The following is a 22,701-nucleotide window of genomic DNA, read 5'->3' as shown; positions in this document are numbered from 1 at the left end:
TGTGTGTGTGTGTGTGTGTGTGTGCGACAACAGAGATCAGGAGCTAGTGATGTCTGCAGAGATGCCTTTGGTAAAGGAGGTTACCACCACATTGCGGGAGTGGGGAAGCATATGGAAGCAACTCTTTGTGGTAAAAGACAAACAACCAAAAACCCTTGTAGGTGAATGTGTGTGTGTCGGAGTGTAACTAATACATCTCCCTGTCCAGGCCAATAAACGGAGGCGTGTGAAGCAGGTCCAGAGGCTGATGTGTGAGCTGATGGAGTGGCGTTCCCAGCTCCTGTCTGGCACTCTGCCCAGTGACGAATTCAAGGAGCTCAAGCAGAAAGTCACATCCAAGATTGACTATGGCAACAAGTACATCTGCTTATAAACCAAATCACTCGTTCACATTCGTCCTCTTTTCACATCTTTCTCACCACAAACTTGTCAGCATCTTCTCCCTTTATATGTCATTCTTCTCTGCCCCCTTCTTCCTCCCATCCCTCCAATGTCTTCTTCCCTCCTGCATTTCTATCTCCACCTTTTTTGTCCTCTGTCCTTTGTATGCCTTCAAATCAATCTTCCCAATCCTCACCTGAGGGGTATCTCCTGCTTTCCACTCCAGGATCCTGGAGCTGGACCAGGTGGTTCGAGATGACAATGGTAACATCTTAGACCCAGAACGGGCGAGTGTCATCAGTCTGTTTCGGGCCCACGAGGAAGCCACAGCCAAGATTAATGAGCGCATCAAAGAGGAGCAAGTAAGGAAAAAGATGAGAAGGAAGTTCAGCGGGGAACAGAAACATTAGAACCCGAGAGGGAAAGTGCCACACAGAGCGTTTCATGGGACAGAGAGATCATCTCATGGGTGAATGTGATAGCAGATGTTGCAATTATAAATAATATATTTAATTTGGCAACTTCTTTGATATTGCTGTTCTTTGACTGCACTAGACTTCCAAGAGACATCTGAACCGTAGAATTAATCCTTGGAAACTGTTCACAAAATATAAATGCTATTGTGAACTAGATCTCTAATAATAGATAACAGATTGAATAGCTGGAATTACAATTTTTCCCCTCCCATTTCATTTCGTTTTTCTTTAAAGAAAGTAGTGATGACATGTAGTAATGAAACTTTATCTGCATTAAAAAGCCGATTTTACTTGCCAATCATCTGTGCCAGTCACGCGCCTAATCAAGATTTCACTTTCATGCAAATTGGTTTGACTTAATTTCATCTCCATACAGACTATTTTACATTGACTCATGGGTAAGAAGAGAACATACTCTATTACGCTTTTCTTATCCTTTACAAACCCACAATCTGGATGGAGCAGCTGTTAGATCCCAGAATGAAGTAACCAACTATTAATTCATATACCAGCCAGACAGATTTATTAGTACCTTGAAATTAAGGCCTTCGGCTGGCATTTCATCCTCTTAAACCCTTGTCCAAAGTTAACCTCTTTCATCTAATGTCCTCTACTGCAGTCCAACATCCAGACGGACCACAGCGGGATCTCAGCACGAATCCAGTCCTCACCCACCCACAGCCTCTACGTCTTCGTCAGGAACTTTGTCTGTCGCATCGGAGAGGACTCGGAGCTCTTCATGTCCCTCTATGACCCCGTCAAACAGGCCATCATCAGGTCTCACTCGTCCTTCATTCTTAGATTTTTTTTCAGTGTACTGTTTTCAGGTTCATTTGAGGATTTGAAGCCCCAGATTTAGATTAAATTATAAATGTGTCTGTTTAGGCTTATAATATCAAACTGATGTTAAGTTGAATTCAAAGTTCAACCCCGTCCCTCAGCTGTCTGTATACCTCTCCTCTTACTTCTTCATTTGTCCTCTCCTCATTTGTTGAACCCTACTAAATTAGAACAATGGGATATCCAAAATAAGAATACAGAAAACGCAAATTATAGGGGTGCAGATGCTGACTGGCAGGGCTATGTGGTGCCTGACAGTGCTGATGATAAGCCCTGTCACTCACTGTCATACTGTGTATATATCTAAGACTCAGCTACTGCAGCTGGGAGTATCAAGATAAATCTCAATCGATCGTGTTTTTCTCAACTTCTCAGCTTTGATTCCCCCCGCTGTACCTCTATGTGTCTTATCCACCTTTCCGTCAGCGTCTGGTACATGCTTGTGTGTCAGAAAAAAAGGCTTTTGGGAATAGAGGGGTTGTATTTTTAGCACATCAGGCTAAATGTTGAAATCTTTAACTTTTATTTCCCCACAAATAATGTAAAGTCACAGTATACTATAACTATATAGTATACTGTGGCATGCTCATGTACACCAGACAGGCCGAGCACTCGCTCACGCCTGGAATGGACCGAGTTAGCTTCCCTACCTTTTGGTTTCAGGTCCTGTAGATGGAAATGTACACACCCAAAACATGATGTTTTTTATCTTCTCCAGTAGAGTGACTCTGCAAAGTTCAGTCGAGGGGAAGGAGACCCTCTTTATTCCAACTTCAAATGCTTTGTGTGGCTTTAAATTAAACTATTGTGTCGTATAGCTTTTCAGAGCCGTAACAACAACTGTTTTCCATGCTTTGTGCAGTGAGAACTATTTGGTACGTTGGGGCAGTAAAGGATTCCCAAAGGAGATTGACATGCTCAACAACCTGAAGGTTGTCTTTACAGTAAGTAACCAAAGGAGGGCACTATCACACTGTTTCTCAACACCACAGACTCCATCTTTCATTCATTCATAGAAGATTGCCTTGCTATTTATCTTTCCTACTTAACCTTATGTCTTCCAACTCCTCTTTCCTCCTTATAGCTCTTATTCCCACTTGCACTGCATACTTATGATTCGTTTACTTTCTTCTTTCTCTGTTCTTCTTTCTGTTTGTCTTCACCAGGACCTTGGGAACAAGGACCTGTGCAGAGAGAAGATTTACCTGATCTGTCAGATCGTGAGAGTTGGCAGGATGGACCTAAAAGAGACAAACAACAAGAAATGCACTCAAGGCCTGAGGAGGCCGTTCGGGGTGGCAGGTACTTGAAGATCAGCAATACACTTTTAAGCAATGTGTGACGTCTTTTTTGTAGTCATTATACTCATTTGCCTTTTTCCGCTGCCTCATTTCTGCATAACCATGTGAATATTGTTGCTCCAACTGGCTCAGAAACATTTATCCTGAATCAACCACTGCAAAGAGCTATCGGGTTTGTAGTTAGGCCGGTTTGCTGGACGAGTTTGTGACGGAGAAATTGAAATCCAAATGTTCGCAGAGGCAGTCATTGCCGCCTGATGTGAATCAACACGGTCACAGTCACACCAGAAATCTCTCTGTCACATTTTCTATGATTTTGTTATCACCCACTCATTTGTTTTCCTTTTCTTGGCAGTGATGGACATTAGTGATCTCATCAAAGGGAAGGTCGAATGCGATGAGGAGAAACAGTTCTTCATCCCCTTCTTCCCGTAGGTCCCATTTTCATTCTCTATTACTCTTACAAATCCTCCTGGTAATAAAATAGCAATGTTGCAATTTAGTTTGTGAATGTTTCAGCATCTGCACGATTTTAAGATCAAACTTCCTTTGTGTATTCTTAAAGTGTGTTTTGGTCCTCCAGGGTCGTTGCTGAGAATGACTTTCTCCACTCCTTGCTGAACAAAGTGACCGCATTGCGAGGAGACAGTGGTGGACAAGGTGTGGCTTCTCTCGGTTTCCTGGTGTGTAAGCCATGGGACGACAAGTCAGTGGTCCTGTGTGCTCTAACGGTTTCCACTGGGCTGTGTGTGCTGCGGTCATTTCTAGGCTATTTCTCATCACCTTGTTACCTCTTCTCTCTGCTCCGTGGGTAAATATGATGGACATTACCCTGATGGATAGCGTGTCACCTCGAGTCGATGTTTTCATATTACTTACCCTTTATTTCTCCCTCACCAGTCTCGCTGCCCGCTACCTCATGTTTATGGCTGACTTTGACAGCCCCTATGAGTGACACTGTTTTGTTCCTCATATACATTGTTGTACTACATGTTTAACTCATTCTGTCGTTATCTTTGCTCCTTAAACCCTGGGCTTAACCTGGATATGAAAGGAGAAACTGGACGCGCAGATATGGACGGAGCACCTGAGGTCTCCAGATGTCTGTTCTTAACATTACTCACCCTTAATCTGTCCTTCCTCTCACTTTAAGATGCTTCTGCCAAGCTACACACATAAACACTGACACACACACACACACACACACACACACAAACACACACAGAGTGTTCCCTGTTGGTATGTGGTTACCCTCAAAATGTGGGTTTGTGACATTCACCCAAAGCTTTTCACCAAATCTGTCTTTCCCTAGAATAACTAACCCCATTTCATCCATGCTCTATTCTATGCCTATGCTTTCTCACATAATTTCTCTGAAAGCTTTAAGAGCCAATATTCCTTTGAACTAAATCTCTGCCTATTATGATAAAGCCCATTCTTTGTCTTCTTCGCTCCCCCCGGTTTTACACCCCTTTCACAAACAGGAGACAGACATTGTTTTAGTGTTATTAATTACAGTGTGGTGTGGAACGACAGCAGACATCTTCACTTCCACGCTTCAATTTGAAATACTTTGAAGTTATGCTGCCAAAGATAAATACTAACATTTTACACAAAGTGGATCTCACGCTAAGTTCAGCCCTCAAGCTGAATGTTTCAGGGTTTCTGTAAGTCCTGAACACATGTTAAAATGTTTTAGATTCTGTTTTAATAATGCCGGGGCTTTGAAATTCCTTGTTTTTATTTGGCTGTAATTTAAATGTACTTACCTGCAGAGAGAAATGTAAATTCTTCTCTGGATCCCTCATCTGAGTACAGTATTGACTTTAACTTTCTGAAAGCTACACATACCCAATGTTTTCCTCACCTGTTTGGGGTTTAATCTTGGTCACTAATAGAGTATAACAGATGAATATTTCTCTCTCCCAGGTCTGTGAAACTGGACAGTAAAAAGACACAAAATCTTGTGTCGTTCAGAGTGAATAAGCAATAAATCACTTACTGGAATAAATTACGTTACTTTCCTGAAGATGGACATCCTTTAATTAACACATCTATCATCTATCTATCACTTTGTTAAATTATTACTGTCTGGATTAATGACCCAATTCAAGGAAGTAATATATTCAAGACAATGTGTCATGCATCAGTCTGTCTGTCTCAAGATTCACAAGTCTTCGGCTAAAGTCTCACAACGCTCTCATAACCTTTTCAGGGGCTTATCAAGAATATGTATTTTTAACGGAACATTGCTTGAAATAGGATCAAATAAGCCCGGCGGTCTTACTCTCGACGTTATGTCAAACTATACTGTTAAACATTAATGCATAGCCTTCCCCCTCCTCTACCCCCCTCCCTCCAGGTCTGTGGGTGACCATGAAGGCTCTGGTCGGGGACATAGTCCAGATCCGAAAGGAGTACCCTCACCTGGTGGACCGCAGCACGGCGGTGGCCCGCAAGCTGGGCTTCCCAGAGATCATTATGCCGGGAGATGTTCGCAATGACATCTACCTCACCTTACAGGGCGGAGACTTTGACAAATACAACAAGACAACACAGAAGAACGTGGAGGTCATCATGTGGGTCTGCGATGAGGAGGGCAAGGTCATTCAGGTGTGTGTGGGATGGGCCAGTGAGCATGCACGGCACTGATAAAGCGCTTATTTACGCTTTCAGTCAGGGGCACAGAGACGTGGCTTTAATCCCAGAATAAAAATCACAAGCAAAAAATCCTTCAGCTCAATATGAAACATGTTTCTCTCTCTGCCTCTTTCCTAGAACTCTATCTGTCTAGGAGCAGGGGACAGGGTGGTCAGTGAGTACAGATCCGTCATCTACTACCAAATCAAACAGCCCCGCTGGATGGAGACAATTAAGGTGTGTGTGTGTGTGTGTGTGTGTTTGAGGAAGTTGCAGAACTATTTTAAAAGTAGTTAGTGGTACATTTGAGATTCCTTGAACATGTCTGATGTGCCTTTGCATTCCTCAAGTCAACCATAACTCCAGAGTGTCCTGGTATACCTGTAAACAGATATCTCTTGTCCATGTCCTGCAGGTGGCAGTCCCTCTGGAAGAAATGCACAAAATTCATTTACGCTTCATGTTCAGACACCGCTCTTCTCAGGAGTGTGAGTATCCGCCTCTCTGCCGGTCCGTTGTCTCCGTACATCCACACTCACCTCTACTCTGATCCCCGGAGCATTATGGGACCCTGAAAGGACCGAGTGATTGGAAGCAATTTGGAAAATGACCCAAGGCATCATTACCCACACTTGATTATATAAATCGGTTGTCTTCCTCCCATGCCTTCCTCCTTCCTTTCTAATTCCCTGATTCTCCTCTTTCTGTTCACAAATCCATCTCCAGCCAAGGACAAGAGTGAAAAGAACTTTGCCATGGCCTTTGTGCGTCTGATGAAGGAAGACGGGACAGTTCTTCAAGATGGGCTGCATGACCTTGTCATCTTCAAGGTCAGAAAAAACAAAACGGTTAACTCGTGAACAAGTGCAGTGTCTTATTCAAAGAAAGGCAAATGAAATATCAAGTAAATTAACCTGATTCATTTTAAAGTCCATGTGCAACTTATCTATCGTCACCTTGACCTAAGCTGTCAGACTTATGAAGATATTAAAGCTTCTCTGAAAGTAATAAAGCAAAGGCCACAGCTCTTCATTTTGTTGGATCAACCAGTTTTAGATGAAACGGATCAACTTCAATACATCTGGAATCTTTTCTCTCATTGCGGGGGACATTTCTGCCTTTTTTATTACACAGATGACAGCGAAGGTTGGGAGAGAGAGAAAAATGAAGTGCAACAAATGTCCCAAGGCTGGAATAACACCTGGGACTTATATGTGATATGGCAAGCACTGTAACCATTCGGCTACCAAGACGCTCCCTGAACTATTAAGTCAAATTTAAAGTATAATTTCACCAGATGGTGCACAGTTAGTACAGTTACACAGCCAGTTTCTATCATTATTTTCATCCATCATTCATGGTCAGACTTTAATAAATGGGGAGAATTATTCTCTCTGTATCAAAGCTCGCTGCCACACCCCACGTAATACCGGATGAAAAATGAATGGTAGATTGTACAAGTTGCTGAGGTGATTTTCCTTATGCTTGGAAGAAAAAAGCAGATACTTTGTTTGTCTGAAATATACTGTACAAACTGTAATAGTTGTGCTCAGTTGCATCCATCGCCAAAGACACATTTATTGTGAGTCTGGATGGGAGACGACGGCCACCCAGGATGGTTGAAGCCATTTAGATTTCCTGCCAAATGAGCCAAAGCTAAGAGTGAATCCCGATATTGATTAAATGTCCAAAACAATGAAGATGAATTGCTCGAGATGCACTCAAAGATCAAATGGATGGTCTCCGAGTGCCCTCTTTGTCAATTATCTCCTGGTATCCCTGCATTCCTCATGACACTCATGACAATCTCTTATTCACTGCTACGCCACCCACTCACTCATTATTACTCACTGTTAGGCATTAAAGGGCAGAGGTGGAGGCCCGAATGAATCCATGACCTTAAGACCAACATGATATCAATATGCCACGATATCCTGTTTATGTGTTTCCTCAACACCTCCTGCAAGAAACAGGCTGTCATTATATATGTATTATTATGATCTGTCCTGGCCCCAATGTTTTTAAAGTTATAAGTTTACAAACAAAGTTTAGTTTGGTAGATAGTGAACACCGAGGATTACTGCTGTGGAACTGGCGACGTGAGTCATTGTTTGTCATTTTTCCTTCAGGCCTGACCTGATGAATCACTGCAAGTGTACCAAACCCCACAGTCTGTTACTCTTTGTTTGCATCCAGACATTTTGATTAAACACAGGAAATATAGTTCTCATCCCAAGGCTGCTGCGACAGCCACTGAACATCTGTTCAATCATTAGCACGTCGGAGCATGACTGGGGTGAATGGGTTGGAAATGACTCCCTCGCGTTGTCCTCTCAGGGTGACAGCAAGCGCATGGAGGATGTGAACTGCTACTTGTCGTTGGCCTCGACCCGCCATCACCACGGTGACACCCACAAGGTGGCGGCGTTGAACCGCAGCTCCAGCAACGTGTCGGGGAGCGGAGGCCTTTCAGTCAGCTCGAGAGACAGCTTCAGCATCTCCACCCTGGTGTGCTCCACCAAACTCACACAGAACGGTAGGTGTGTGTGTGTGCTTTTGTTTGTGTGTGTTTCAGGTGTGTTTTGTGACATTGTGATTGACATAAAGCTAGACTTGGCAGGGAAGACATTTTCATCCATTTAAATTAAACTTGACACATCAAAATAAACATAAATTAACATCTTTAACCAACATTAACACATTGCTAGAGGACACATACACTGCTTAGAAAGTCTTGTTGAGTCTGAAAATAATCTGATCTAGTGTGCATACCATCTTTTCTTGGACTAAGCGCTTAAGAAATCCAGATTTCTCTTTTAGAAATCCCATAGTATTGGTGTTGAACTGCAGGTAACTTTGAACCCTATCTGATCTTTTGAGGCCGAGTGTTAGTTTTAGGTTTAGGGCTCAAAGTTAAGGCATGATGACAAAAGCTGAAGGGTTAGGGAAGGTTAAAGGAGACGTGCATACAATTAACAGTGAGTCAACTATATTAATTAGGTAAATGCTACCAGAATGTGTTTTGGTCATGGGATAGAGAGCACAGGATGGGGGAACTGGATACATGGGTTTGATTAGTGAAGAGGAACGTAATTTTGTCCTACAGACTCTGGCTGGCAGCCACTTTAGCAGACCACACACACACACACACACACACAAGCTGAAGTGCACATTCACGTCTACAAATGCAGAAGCGCACGTACATTCCAGACATTGCGGTGCATCAGGCACAGGTGCAGAGCCACAGCTGTTCCCGACGAAGCCAGTCCATCACCATAATGAACATTATCCTGCAGCATTAATCACTTGTACCACACACACACACACACACACACAAAGACCTCGGGCATGCATGTTTGGGTGCACCAACCAGATGTGTGGCTTGGCTTGGTGAGTCAGACATTATTGGACAGGGAAAGCAGTGTGTTTCAAGCGGGCAGCTCTACAGAGACGTGGAAATCTGCCCCGTGTCAAACTGTAGCAGAATTAATGGTAGAAACTGGATTTGAATACTCAGCTGACAGTCTGACTAAGCGGAGGAAATATATGTAGAGAAATATTACATCACATTATGTACATATGTATCACGGACAGGTAAATACACCATTACCAAATACAGAATGAGACGCATTAGGAGAGAAAATAACAGAACAGCTTCGATTAGCATCCAAGACCGCTGTTTTTCAGACAACTGGACAGAAATGTTGTCCCTGTGTCTCCTCTCCAGTGGGCCTGCTGGGCCTGCTCAAGTGGAGGACACGACCCGAACTCCTCAGAGAAAACCTGGAGAAGCTCAAAGTAATCGATGGAGAGGAGGTGGTCAAGGTCAGTTGTGTGAATATGAGTGTTCCCTCGCGTTCGTGTGCAGACCGCCACTAGTGGTCTCTCACTGGCTCTCTTGTGTCTGTACGTACGCGTGTAGTTTCTGCAGGACACTCTGGACGCCTTGTTCAACATCATGATGGAGAACTCTCAGAGTGACGACTACGACATCCTCGTGTTTGACGCCTTGGTGAGTGTTTACCCAGATGATATCATGTTTCTTTGGCTTGTCAACATATGCGGCTGGTTCTGTGTGTTTTGAGTTTGACATCATTGCGTTGTCTACCTAACCATCTGTTTTTTTTAAAACAGACACGGTGTAAATGTCTACCGCTATGCAATTCTGTCTTTCTTTTTGTCCCCGTCGTCTGCCAGATACACATCATCGGTCTGATCGCTGACAGAAAGTTCCAGCACTTCAATACAGTGTTGGAGGCCTACATCAAGCAGCATTTCAGCGCTACACTGGCCTACAAGTAGGTTACTTCCTGGATCACAGCCCACTTCCTGTCATCTCATACTGTTACTCTTTGTATGCGTTTCCTGAATGACTGGAGACAATGCTCTCCTCACCATGTATGTCTTGCATCAGATTTCAGGCAATATATGACGACCTAAGTTTCTCATCAGAACACTGAATGTGAATCTGAAAATGATGGTACACTATTTGTGAGGAATCCTGAATAAAGGCGCAACAAGACAAATAAAAACCCTGTAGGCAGGAAACAAATAATGTGTAAAAGAGTAAAATATTCATCAAGAGTCACATAGATAGATTGTAGGTTGTCCCAAAAACAAAGTTCAGTCACAAATCGGTATGCTCATGCAACGATCCTGTTTGTCACCTGTCCTTATCTAACGTGCTGCAGGAGAAGTTAAACTCCCCTTGAGCAATACTGTCTGTTAAGGTGGAAACCATTTACTGTGTGCTCCAGGGATGTAATAACCACATTTAGATATTAGTATGATGAGTAATGACAAGATTAAACTTCATGTCAACAAACATAAAAAACACACCATACTTCTATTCTGTGGAAACGTAATGTAAGCAGTCAATCGGTAATGCTGGTGTTGGTGTTTCAAACGAAGATTACGATCTTTCACGAGGCAATTCTCCCACCTCTCGGGAATTATGAAATCTTTTAAATCCCATGAGATAATCTCGATAATACTTTGTCATCGAGCCAGAAAACAGTCTGTTTTGGGCTTCCTAGAAAGTTGGACATAGCAGCCGGAAGTACAAAAATGCATTTGTTGCATTAATGTGGGTGGTCCCATTCAGGATCCCCCCCTCATCCCGTCAGGTCCGGCAAACGTCATGCCAAAGTATACAAGTGTTACACCTATTGTGCTAAATTCAATGTCACCCGAAGATCTAATGGGAAGTGTGTGAATACTGCACTGTGTCTAGCTGCCACTGGAGGTCAGTGTGTGTGTGTTGGCCTTTGGAGCACTTTACTGAATAGGATTCGAGTTTTAACCCGGCCTCTCTGGAGCAGCAGAAGCACTCAGGCATGCAGCCCGAACACTTCTGTCTGCTTCTTGCTCTCTGGCCATTCACTTAACTTGATTCAGTGGCCGCTGGAGACACCATTTGTTTGCATTGCCAAGGCTTCATTTAGGAAATTAAAAGCATTTCTAACTCTTCCTGCACTCTGTGTCCACTGAATCTTTTCTTGCATTTTCCAAATGCTCCTCCTCCTCCTCCTCCTCCTCCTCCTCCTCCCTGCCTCATTTGCCCAGTTATCCCTGCAACTCTCTTCCTCTCTTAACTGCATTTCTATTTTCCTGTCTTTCTTTCCTTCCATCTGTTTCTCCACCATTACTCCACTCCTCCCCACCAGTGTGTTGGTGTTCACCCTCTTTAAGAGGGTCACTGCAGCTTAACGCCTCTCAGCCCATAGGCTGTTATGTAAAACTCTCTAACTCCCTCTAACTACATTTTAAACTCCCTATTACTTGCTCTTGAAAAATAATAAATCCTCCTGTGCTTGCCTTTAAGCTATGCACCAAAACAAAACCAGGATAGACTGAATGGTAATAAGTAACGTTGGTCATATTTTAATGGCCACCCTGACAGCAGTGAGGCCAGATTAGAGTTATTTTTTAAGGACTTTCATTGTTTAACCCTTGTGTTGCCTTAGTGTCATTTTGACCCGAATCAATATTACACCATCCCCCCGCCTTAGGATTAATTTGACCCCATTCAATGTTTAATGTCGGTGTTCTTTCGGTAGTCAACAAACAAACATAAAGTGCCTCACACTTAAACTTGGAAAACAATATTAATTCTAATAATTTTCTGGAGGTTTTAATTGCTGGCGTCAAATTGAACCCAAAGGGTAAAATATGTTAGTAAATATAAAGGTAACAGGAGGGTGAAACATTGAATCGGGTCAAAATGACCCAAAGGCGGGGGGAGGGTGTAATATTGATTCGGGTCAAAATGACCCTAAGGCAACACAAGGGTTAAGAGGATTGGTTAAGTAAACAAGTGATCCCCTTTTGCCATTTCATGGAAATAAAGCTATTACAAAGCCAGCCCTTCTGTATTGTTTTATATATTATGGTTATGCTAGTATTGCATGCCATTTGGGATGATGCAGTGAGTGATTGGGCAAAGCAATGCTGATGGATCGTTCACTTAATATGAGCTTAACCACCCACATCTCTCTCCAGCTTCTTTGACATACTTTAATATTGTTGTGTGTGTGTAAAGACGCCAGTGGGGTGTGCATGTGTTAAAAAATATTTATTTTTTACCTATCATCTGAAGGTAAATACAAAATGTCTGTGAGCTGTGCAAAGGGTACATCTGTTGAGGTGTGAAATACTATTTTGCCATTTTTTTCCCCACCGCCTTATCCTTGCCAGTCGTTCTCTCACTACGATGCTTTCTGTCTTTCTGCTCTACGGAAGTGAAACATGCAGTTGGTGATTCATTTTCCAACCTGTGGAACGTCAGAAAAGGATAAGCATTCTCTGTGGATGATTTTGATTTGTTCCCGCGCCCCCCCTTCCCATCTGTTTCTCATATCATCCTCTCCCAGAAAGCTGATGTCGGTGTTGAGGAGGTATCTGGATGTGTCCAGCCGAGGTGAACAGTGTGAGCCCATCCTCCGAACCCTTAAAGCCCTCGAGTATATCTTCAAGTTCATCGTCCGCTCACGCATGCTCTACTCCCAGTGAGTGTTTGTGTACCTCATTATTATAACGACTGCTGCTTTCCTTTTGGACCCACCATGATGCAAATAGAGATTCTTGTTAAACGCACACAGCCCAGTGATGCTGCAGGAGTAATAGTTTCTGACAGCTCTGTGAGGAAAGGCTGCTGATTGCAGCACTAACGTTGCTAATAAGCATTGATGATGAGGTGCAGTATCCCGATCACAGCTATTGAGGGGGCAGGGCAGGACTGCTGCGTGGTCAGCCATCGAAAGAGCAGAGAAAGTTCCTGCAGGAGAGACTTATGACACCCATTGAGCTGAGCCCAGAGCTGCACCCGATGATCAGTGTAAACACCAAGTATAACTGCAGCGCAAGAAATGGATGCTGACAGATCAGAAACATGATCCACAACAAGCGTTGTGTGCCTCGTCTATTGGTGACATGAGAACCTGTGTGTGTGTGTGTGTGTGTGTGTGATATATAAGACACAATTGTGTGTGAAATTAATTGCATAATACAATATGTCAATTGTTTTTAGTTGTGTGCCTCTCTTAGAAGCAGTGAATTAGTTGTATGGTGGAATGGTGTGTGTGTGTGTGTGTGTGTGTCATTCAAAGTCGCCTCGTCGATGATGCTCTGCATTTTTAATCTTCTGCCGGCTTTGTTTGTTTAACATACCTGCAAACTTGTCACCGTTTTGAAATCAAAATAGGTCATCCAAGTGAATCGTGTAGATCCGAAGAGGTTTTTTTGGGGGGGGGGGGGGGGGGTCAACTGGCCGGCCGGCGTTTATGAGATTGGAGTGAGACACGGAGAAAATGCGATGTGGTGCTCTTCGCAATAAAACTTCTTTGATGGGACGTGTCGCGTCTCGGCCAATCAGCGTTCAGATGTCGACAGCGTTTAGGGGGTTTAGGTTATCTTGAATGTCACCCGCTACATCTACTGCTGTCACGTTGCACGGTGTAGCGATACTTACAAAGTACCCGTACGTTAAACACGATATGATTTAGCATATTTGTTGTATCAATACTTCATTAAAAGAGCGCGCGATCAGAGCGCACGCGCTGCTCCGTGTCAAGCTGTCTGCACGCAATGCGCTGCGCAGCGCTCACAGCGAGTGGCGTCAAGTGGCGGAGCTTTTGAGACTTAAAGTCTTCAGCTTTAAAAAAAGAAGAAAAAGATGATTCCAGAAGTGAAATGTTTAAGTACTTTGTGTCCAAGGCAGACAGTCTGTAAAGTGATGTAACTCTACAGCTGCTCATCCTGATGAACTCTGTATCATCTGGTCAAATACGGACTAAAGGCCTCATAGTGTATAATCAATGCTATGATGGAACCATGTAGTTTCATTAATATCTGGCTGTATTAATACTTATAATACTGCCATTTGTTAAGTGTTGAAAAAGTTGGTAAAAAGTGAACCATACAGATGTTTTATTTATGACTATTATAGATAAATATACCAGTATCGTATTTATGGTATCATATTGTTTTTATGGTATTGTATCGAATTCTGGTATCATGATATTTATTGCAGGTATCGTATAGAAGTTATAATGTTAGTGACAGCCAGGTAGAGGCAGAACAGACTCAAGGAACAGAGTCATGGCTCAGCAGAGCTCACGAGTCCTTGTTGTTCAGGCCAAAGAAAGGGAAGTTGGTTTATGAATAACTTTAACCATATGATATATAATGACTGTGAATTATTTCTAAAATAATTTAGAAATTAAAGAAATTAAAAAAGTGTTCAAGTGCACACAATTCAGGAAGTTACTTGATTTGTAAAATAGTGTACTGTGGGACTTGTTAACCTTGTGATTGTCGCTCAAGTGGGCCGTAGAGATTTCTCTGAATGGGCCTCGCTCCTATTCACACCTGGGCCCATGCAAAATAAATATTACTGAATATTTCAAGGTGTGGCGGCCATATATATATATATATATATATATATACACATCTATTATATTCTTATTAGAAGGGTTTATGGGCACTGACTTAGTCAGAGCAGAGGACCCCCACCCCCCGTTGTCACCTTTTTCACCCCTCATGAGTTTGCAGGTATAGTTTAAAATTGGTGTGTTTGTTCATCGACAAGGATGGTGTGTTTGTTTATTTATTCAGTGTGTGCGGATTTGTGTGGATTCCTAAGTGGTTGATTGTGTATGCGTGTGCGTGTGTGTGTGTGTGTGTGTGCAATTGTAGGGTACAATAGCCCACACATATACATTTTATTTTACGCTGTGTGTGTGTGTATATGCACCACATTATAGCCCATGGTATCTCCAAGCCAACAAATCTCACTCTCCTTCTCTCTTTCTCTCCTCCTCTTCTTGCATTCGACAACTCCAACTTGCTTTGCATCTAAAGTTTCCACATCAGATTTCTCCACTTGTAGGGCCTCGTCATGCCAACAGAGAATCAGCTATTCAAGGGCACCCCTTGTGCTGTTAGGCTGCCATCCTTCATCATCATCACCATCAAGACTAGCAGTCATTAATAGTTAAATAGGCAGAACTGAAGATTTATTAGATTGTCAAACAGACTTTGTGTTCATGCAAAGTCTATTAGGAACGTGTGATGTTTGCTTCAAAGAAATGTAAGACACGCTGTACTAGATTGTGCTCCTTCCTTCACCTTCTTTCTGTCCTTCACACCCTCGCTCTCACATTACTTCCCTGTGATCGAGCTCATCAGGTGTATCGGTTTCTTTTTCCTTCCCTGGAGCACCTTCTATGTTCTATATATCCTCCCCTCAACCTCTTTCTTTCCATCCCTCTAACTTTAAATCTCACCTACTCCCCTCCCTTCATTCTGCCTCATTCTAGTTTTCTTCCCTTTTTTCTATGGAAGCACATTGCATTCATCTTATTCATATAACTTGTATAATACTTTATCGATACATCGTAGCAAAGTTGGTCTCTGCACCATTTATCCGCTTGTCCGTCATGCAAATGATCTGCATTTCAAATATATACGTTTTGGTCTAGAGGGGAACAGTTATTATAAATCACAACAAGTTGACATTTCTGACTGATTTGGTTCGACATGTTTCCCCTTGTTCTCTTTTTTCTTTTCCTCCTCTTATCAGATACAATGCAGATGAGCCATCCTTCATTACTTTCTCTCTCTGTTCTTCAACCATTTCCTGAGTGTTCCTCCCTTATTTTCTTCCTCCTTGTTCAATTCCTGCCCTTCATCCCTCTCTCTCTCTCCTCTCCATCCGTCTCCAGTTGTATGACGTACTTCTGCTGTTGTGCTCATGTGTGGGTAGTGTGTGTGTGTGTGTGTGTGTGTATTTGTTTATGTGTGAAGGAGTACCTTACAAGCATGCTATACTGTACTCGGTCTAACTATTTCAATTTATATGCACACACGTACTGACCAGCCTGGTGGATTAAACAGGCCAATGCGTCTGTAATCAGAACTGTACTCTGCAAAGAGCCCAGTGATAATACCTATGTGTGTTGCTGCCTAATCCCGCCCCCTACATGCTGAATATGCTGTGTGCCATTTGCTAATCCATCCCTCCAGAACTCATAACTTCTGTTGTAATTAACAACTGCACAGCTCCACTAAATCACACAGAGATAGTGAGGAGACGGGGGAAGGAAAGGGGCGGAGAAATGGATGAGAGAGAGGAGGAAGTTTGACTGAAGGGATGGCAGAGGAATGTGTGTCTGTGTGTGTGTGTGGGATGTGAAGAGCAGCGGCAAAGACGACCCAGTTGATTTGTGTCTGGTCAGAGGAACAGTGCTATAGTAATCACTGCAGTCCTTGTCAATGTTTAATTTAACCATGTCAACATAATACTGCAGTAGTTTCCTGCATCTGTTTAACAGACTGCAGTCCTTGGATTACACCCCTGTGTACTGTTTGAAAAAAGGCAGTGTGACACTTTTGGTGTCACCGTCCTGTAGTTTAATATAATTCTATTTTGACTTAAAGGTATGCTATGAAGATTTTTTCCATAATTCAAAACACTGCATGCTCAGGTTGTGGAGGGGACTCTATTAAATGTAGTGACCAGGTTACGTCCCTGTCTCTGTCTCTCTGTCTCTTTGTCTCTGTCTCAGTCTTTGTCTCTCCGTCTCTCTGTCTCTCTGTCTCTCCGTCTCAGTCTTTGTCTCTCCGTCTCTCCGTCTCTGTCTCTTTGTCTCTGTCTCTCCGTCTCTCCGTCTCTTTGTCTCTCCGTCTCTTTGTCTCTCCGTCTCTCCGTCTCTTTGTCTCTCCGTCTCTTTGTCTCTCCGTCTCTCTGTCTCTGTCTCTCTGTCTCTTTGTATCTGTCTCTCCGTCTTTGTCTTTGTCTCTGTCTCTGTCTCTCCGTCTATGTCTCTCTGTCTCTTTGTCTCTCCGTCTCTGTCTCTTTGTCTCTGTCTCCATCTCTCCGTCTCTCTGTCTCTCCGTCTCTGTCTTTGTCTTGGATGTAAGAAAAGCTGCAGGTCTGTGTGTCTCTTTTACTAAGCTTGAGGCACGCACAAGCAGAGCACAGAGGTCACAGTTAACAGGATGAGGCGTGCTCTTCAACTGCATTCATTCAAAATCCGTCAGTGCTGCACTTTCCAGCAAAATTACATGGAAGGGCGTGTTTATTTGTGCGTTGGAACCTAATCTCCATGAAACTATCAGAAAATAATGTTTTCTTTCTCTGAATCGCTGCTTTGCTCTCGGTAACACCGCTCCCTCTCTTCAGTTACTCTCTAGCTCGCCTGACCACTGCAGTTCTCTCTCGCTCTAACTCCCTCGGTGAGCCGAGGTGGACGGTATTATAAAAAGAATAAGTGAGGGACTGCAGCATATTCAGTTGATGCTGCATTTCCATGAAACAACAAGAATCGAGGTGTAATTTTCCTTGTTGTTAGACTACTCTGCCTGCGCTGGCCCGATGAAGATTACTCAAAAATAACGTTATCATTACTAAATCGAAATCAATTTAAACTGTGATCAGAAACTACTGCGTTATAATTTACATCCCCTTGATTGAAACTCACTCCTGGCTCAAGTGATGGAGGCAAGAGCTGATGAAAAGCAAAGGAAGGGAGTACAAGAAAACTAAACCATGAATGAATTTTTCAGCTATATATTCAGCTAACACATTTAATTTTTCATTTTGTTTTATGTAAGGTAACTGACAAACCTTTTTTTAACGCATTACCTACACTAAATAATTGTTACAGGTTTGTGGCTGTCAGATAGGTATCCCCTACCCCAAGCACCAAGGATGAGCCTTTTTCTGGAACATACGTCTCTTTCTGTCTACATATATTCATCCAACTTGAGCTTCTTGATCGGGTCGGCTCTCGCTAAGAGGGATGAGCGGTCGTCCTGTAACCACGAGGTAGCCGGTTCGATATCGAAGTGTCCTTGAGCAAGACACAGCTGCTCCATAGGCATTTCTCTGCAGCCCACTGCTCTTTAATAACTAAGGATGGGTCAAATGTAGAAAAGAATTTCCCCCAAGGGCTAAATAAAAGTGCACATTTTTTTCTTGCTTTCTTACCAGCCATCCTTGTTTTGACACCTGGTCTCTTATTGTCTCTCCACCACTAATTATTCATCCCCCCCTTTTCTTTGATTCGTTTCTCCATCCTTCCCGTCATCTCCCTTCCTCATCATGTCACGTCATTTTATCTGACGTCCGTCTGATGCTTCTGTCTTTCAATCTTTTTAGATTTTTCCTGCAGCATTTCCATAAATGTCCTCTTGCCCTCCTAGGCTGTATGAGGGGAAGGAGCAGGAGGAGTTTGAAGAGTCACTGAAGAAGCTTTTTGACTCCATCAACAGCCTGATGAGAACAGACTACAACACCACTCTGCTGCTCAGGGTAACCATGCATGTTCACCCTTCACACGATATTTCACCACCCAGCACTCCTCTTTCGTCTCAATTTTAATCTCGACCTCTGTTTTTTTTTTTCTTCTTCTGTTTTTTTTCCCCTCTTATTTTTGTCTATCTCATCTTCATGCTCCTCCTCATGCTCAAACATGCTCTGAAAATTATTACATTTAAAAAATACACAAAGTTAGGCAGACACACAAGTGGCCTTGTGAAACAAAAGTTATTTGTTGTTTTCTCACACTTCAATCTCAGGCTATTTAATGGCAAAGTCATCATGAGTTCAACAGCAGCTTCCACAGGATTGTAAGACAGTTTTTTAATGGTGTTTACTTTGTTTGTGTGTGTGTGTGTGTGTGTGTGTGTGTCATCAGGTTGCTGCTCTGAAGTACCTGCCAACAGTCCTGCATGATGTTGAGAAAGTGTTTGATGCCAAACTCCTCAGGTAAGCTTGCGTTTAAACACACAGACACACACACACACACACTAGCACCTTATCTTTGGTCTCATTCAGGGACACTGATATGAGACAGCTCAGCTGAAGTGTTCCTCTTGGCTTTGTTCAGTGACCCCCATCCTTCTGTCCCCCACACATGCCATCCTTGTTGAGCCCTCCCTTCTTCATCAGGTGATAAACATCTCATCAAACTGACATATACACAAGGACACACACTCAAACGCACACTGCGCCTCCTCCATATGTCCCTGAGTGAATTGACAATTTAGTGAAACCATCAAACAGAAGCCATTTGAACCTCTCCTCTGGGGTTTATTCTGAGCCAATAGGAGCAATACAACAGACTTGTAATGGCTTGTTTAACCTCTGTTTGACCCCACATCAAATGGACAATACACAGTTTAGCAGAGAAACGGTCTTCAGTGTATATACTTCACCAGTTGTGACAGGGTTTTTCAAAGTACAAATTTCAGGTCGTTGATTTGTCCTCTCGCAATCCCACAACGAACATGGAACAATTTTGTTGTTACGGTTTTGTAACTTCACCAGATGAAGATTTGAAATGTTCTCTTGACCGGCCACATTCTATTTCAAACACCCTCCACCTCTTGATTTCTCTTTTCACCTTTCTGTGACCTGTGTGCGCTGTTGTGAGTTTAAATTATCCACATCTGCCAGCTCGGTCTCTGGAGTGGTTCGATGTCAACGCGGTGTCACAGAGGTGCTGCCTCTGACACGCACCAGCAAACACGCACACACACAGGTAGGAAGGTGATGAGGGGAAGCGCACATATTCTCACTTTCTGTCATTTATTTTCTCTTTCTGTTTCTTGCACACATATTCCCTCACCCCTATTGTCTCACTTCTTCGAACACATGCACACAAATATACCTGAGCCATCTAAACTTGAAAGTGAGGTCCCCATTGCATTCCTGATCAGAAACGCCTCAGGCGGAGTTTCCAAAAGCAAGCTGTGTGAATTACAATCACCACCCACTGAGGTGGGCATCAAACTGTGTCTCAGCTTCTGTATAGTTACATTCCTGCACTTTGTAAAGTCACCTGTGGTGTGATCCGCCTCGCGGGACAAGCTCAGACATCGTCACCGAAGCCTTGTTTCGCTTGCTCTCGGTGTCCTTTGTTTGTCTTTGGGCCTGTTCGGTCGTGGCATTAAAGCGATAGCTCGGTGTTTTGAAGTGGCGTTTGGAACTGAACTTAAAGCAAAGCCTATCTATGCTCTCTTCAGAGCCACCATGTTTACAACAGCAGGAAAGATAACTTTCAGTTTAGTTCCCCGTCAGAAAATATTCTAAATATAGCATAAACTTAAACTCAATCTTAATGCATCTTGGGCGCATTCACACTTGGAGCTGTCCACTTGCGATTGGATGGCCCAGGATGCATGTGAATGCCAGGTCTGAACAAGGCCTATGTGGGAATAGGCTGACATTTGAGGTTGTAATTAAATTCAGCTCAGATGATTAGTGGATAAGTCCACACTGAGCCTCTGTGCCTCTGTGTCTTCGTGCCGGTTCAAACACATCAACAGTCATACAAATCTTTCAGTTCCAGGGAGCAGAGGTGCTGCATTTCATTCTTTTACACCATTATTGAAAGTGCTTCTGTAACCTGTGTGGCTTACTTTAAAGAGATGGAGACAAACTCAGAGAGAGACCAACACATGTAGACAGAGGGTTTGCCATGCTCTGAGCATTCAATCTTCATAAGTGACAACAGCGCTTGCAACCAGCCTGTATAATTATTCTAAAATTGAATTTGGGGCGGAGGATGACTCAAACCTGTGTCTTCATTAAAGCTTTGGCTCATTTGTTTTCATGCTGCATACACACATTTGCTGATGTCTATGCTGCACTCTGCTTTTAGTGGTTGCATATGTTATGACCTTAAAGGAGAGATGTTTAAACCTTCATTTACTACGGTGTGGTTGTGTTTTTAATCTGTATTATATATATTCGTAATAATCAGAGTGTAAACATGCTTGTGGAAACTTATTTCTGAATATGCATTGTGCTCATTTTCAAGAAAACAACTGTGTTGCTCCTCCCGTGTAATGATATTCCTGATTATTTATTCGACTGCTTATTGCTTTCTCTCTCCAGTGAGCAGCTGCATGACTTTTATTCCTGCATCCCTCCTGAGAAACTACAGAAACAGAAGGTGACCTCCATGACTGAAATTGTCAGCAGCCAACTCTTCCAGAGACAAGGTGTGTCAATCTTTAAAGCTCCAGGCCTCTGCACTGAGCTGCTAACCAAGAGCGGACTTAATGTTTGTGTGAAGAACCAATCAGAGATGTGCACAGTGTAATGGAAACAAAGCTTTCCAATCTCCTTTAGAGAAAACAAATGTGATGTCGAAACACTTAAATGTCTTTAAGCAATTATGAAACAGAAACTTGGAATAATTTAAGCGAATGACCAGAGCGCCACCCCACAAACGGTTAGAAGGTCTGACCCAGAAAGATAGTGCAACAGTCTTATACTTCTACAATTATTGCTCAAATGTTTGTCCCTCATACCCCGTCCTCCCCTGGCTCCTTTCGTCTTCCCACGGCGTCCTGCCTGACAGATGTTGTTTTGCTACGTCCCTGAGAGAGAGAGAGAGAGAGAGAGAGAGTACACAAGACGACTAGACAATAATAAGATCTTATATTGTCCCTCTTCGCTGTTGCCGTTGAGGCGAGGTCAAGATGAGCTGAACTCTGCTTTCAGTCACAGTTACACAGAAGAACACGACCGATACATTTCCACCACACGCAGTACCAGACAAGTGCCTCACCTCACCTCATTCTGGGTGAAATCCTACAGAGCATTAGTTGTTTCTCACTTAATGGTTGAGATCACATTAAAAGATCTATTATACAGTGAGTAATTCCAGCCTCTCAACAGGACTGAGCACACATCTGCTCCCACTGTACTTTATGACCAGTAAGGGTGTCTTTTGCTTCAAAGGTTTTATCTTGATACAGCGCAGGGGATAAAAGTGTGGTCCAAACTGCAAGGGTATATCCATTCCCTGTAGGGCAATGCACTAAAGTACTCTGGATAAAAGCATCAGCTAAATGGCAAAAGGTCATACGAGAGTTTATGTATTAAAGCTGTATTTGCTTTACTGGTAAATGCACACGCAGTCAAGTCAAATTTGTTCATACAGATATTACTCATCATGTCACATAATCAAAACATTTTGAATCTCAAATATTTTCCGTATTTACTATTTGTTTGTTAGGTTTAAAAAAACAAACAAGGGTACACCTGCTTCACGATGAGCTGCTGTTTCCATTAGGGCTGCAACTAACGATTATTTTGATAATCGATTAATCGGTTGATTATTCTATCGATTAATCGATTAATCGGATAAAAAAACTTTAATTTTCAACCCTTTATTCAAAACACGGTCCGTACGGTCATGGAAAACCTGGAAAAGTCATGGAATTTTTAAATGGCTATTAGCAGGCCTAGAAAAGTAATTGAAAAAAATAAAATCACAAAATATTTGGAAAAGTAATGCAAATTTGTTTATTCAAATTTTAATTTACACGGTATATATACGGTATGCTTTGGAATTCTCATTGTTAGTTTAAATACTACATCTTCTCACTTTGTCACGTATAGACAGAGTTTTCACAAAATGTTTAATCATGGAAATTTGGTTTAAAGTCATGGAACGGTCCTGGAGATCCACTGGTCACCATGGTGATGAACCTGTTCACTGGTCACCATGGTGATGAACCCGTCACAAACAGACTGACAGCTTTAC

The 22,701-nt window shown here is 42.7% G+C and overlaps 1 protein-coding gene across 1 annotated transcript in view; it reads left to right on the top strand.

Annotated features, from left to right (window-relative positions):
* LOC130210182 (dedicator of cytokinesis protein 2-like) overlaps nt 1-22,701 on the top strand; it is a 109,375-nt gene that overhangs the window by 3,694 nt on the left and 82,980 nt on the right. The window contains exons 5-24 of the mRNA XM_056440185.1: nt 34-130; nt 209-357; nt 608-743; nt 1,477-1,634; nt 2,560-2,641; nt 2,864-2,999; nt 3,354-3,429; nt 3,582-3,658; nt 5,361-5,611; nt 5,777-5,875; nt 6,054-6,126; nt 6,365-6,468; nt 7,976-8,174; nt 9,366-9,463; nt 9,561-9,650; nt 9,836-9,936; nt 12,511-12,645; nt 18,344-18,452; nt 18,838-18,908; nt 21,042-21,148. Of these exons, the coding sequence (XP_056296160.1) occupies nt 34-130; nt 209-357; nt 608-743; nt 1,477-1,634; nt 2,560-2,641; nt 2,864-2,999; nt 3,354-3,429; nt 3,582-3,658; nt 5,361-5,611; nt 5,777-5,875; nt 6,054-6,126; nt 6,365-6,468; nt 7,976-8,174; nt 9,366-9,463; nt 9,561-9,650; nt 9,836-9,936; nt 12,511-12,645; nt 18,344-18,452; nt 18,838-18,908; nt 21,042-21,148 (2,348 nt within the window). The remainder of the gene's footprint in view (nt 1-33; nt 131-208; nt 358-607; nt 744-1,476; nt 1,635-2,559; nt 2,642-2,863; nt 3,000-3,353; nt 3,430-3,581; nt 3,659-5,360; nt 5,612-5,776; nt 5,876-6,053; nt 6,127-6,364; nt 6,469-7,975; nt 8,175-9,365; nt 9,464-9,560; nt 9,651-9,835; nt 9,937-12,510; nt 12,646-18,343; nt 18,453-18,837; nt 18,909-21,041; nt 21,149-22,701) is intronic.

The sequence above is a fragment of the Pseudoliparis swirei genome, chromosome 19 (assembly GCF_029220125.1).
Source record: "Pseudoliparis swirei isolate HS2019 ecotype Mariana Trench chromosome 19, NWPU_hadal_v1, whole genome shotgun sequence".
NCBI classification, from domain to species: domain Eukaryota; kingdom Metazoa; phylum Chordata; class Actinopteri; order Perciformes; family Liparidae; genus Pseudoliparis; species Pseudoliparis swirei.
This window is presented reverse-complemented; position numbering and strand designations above follow the sequence as displayed.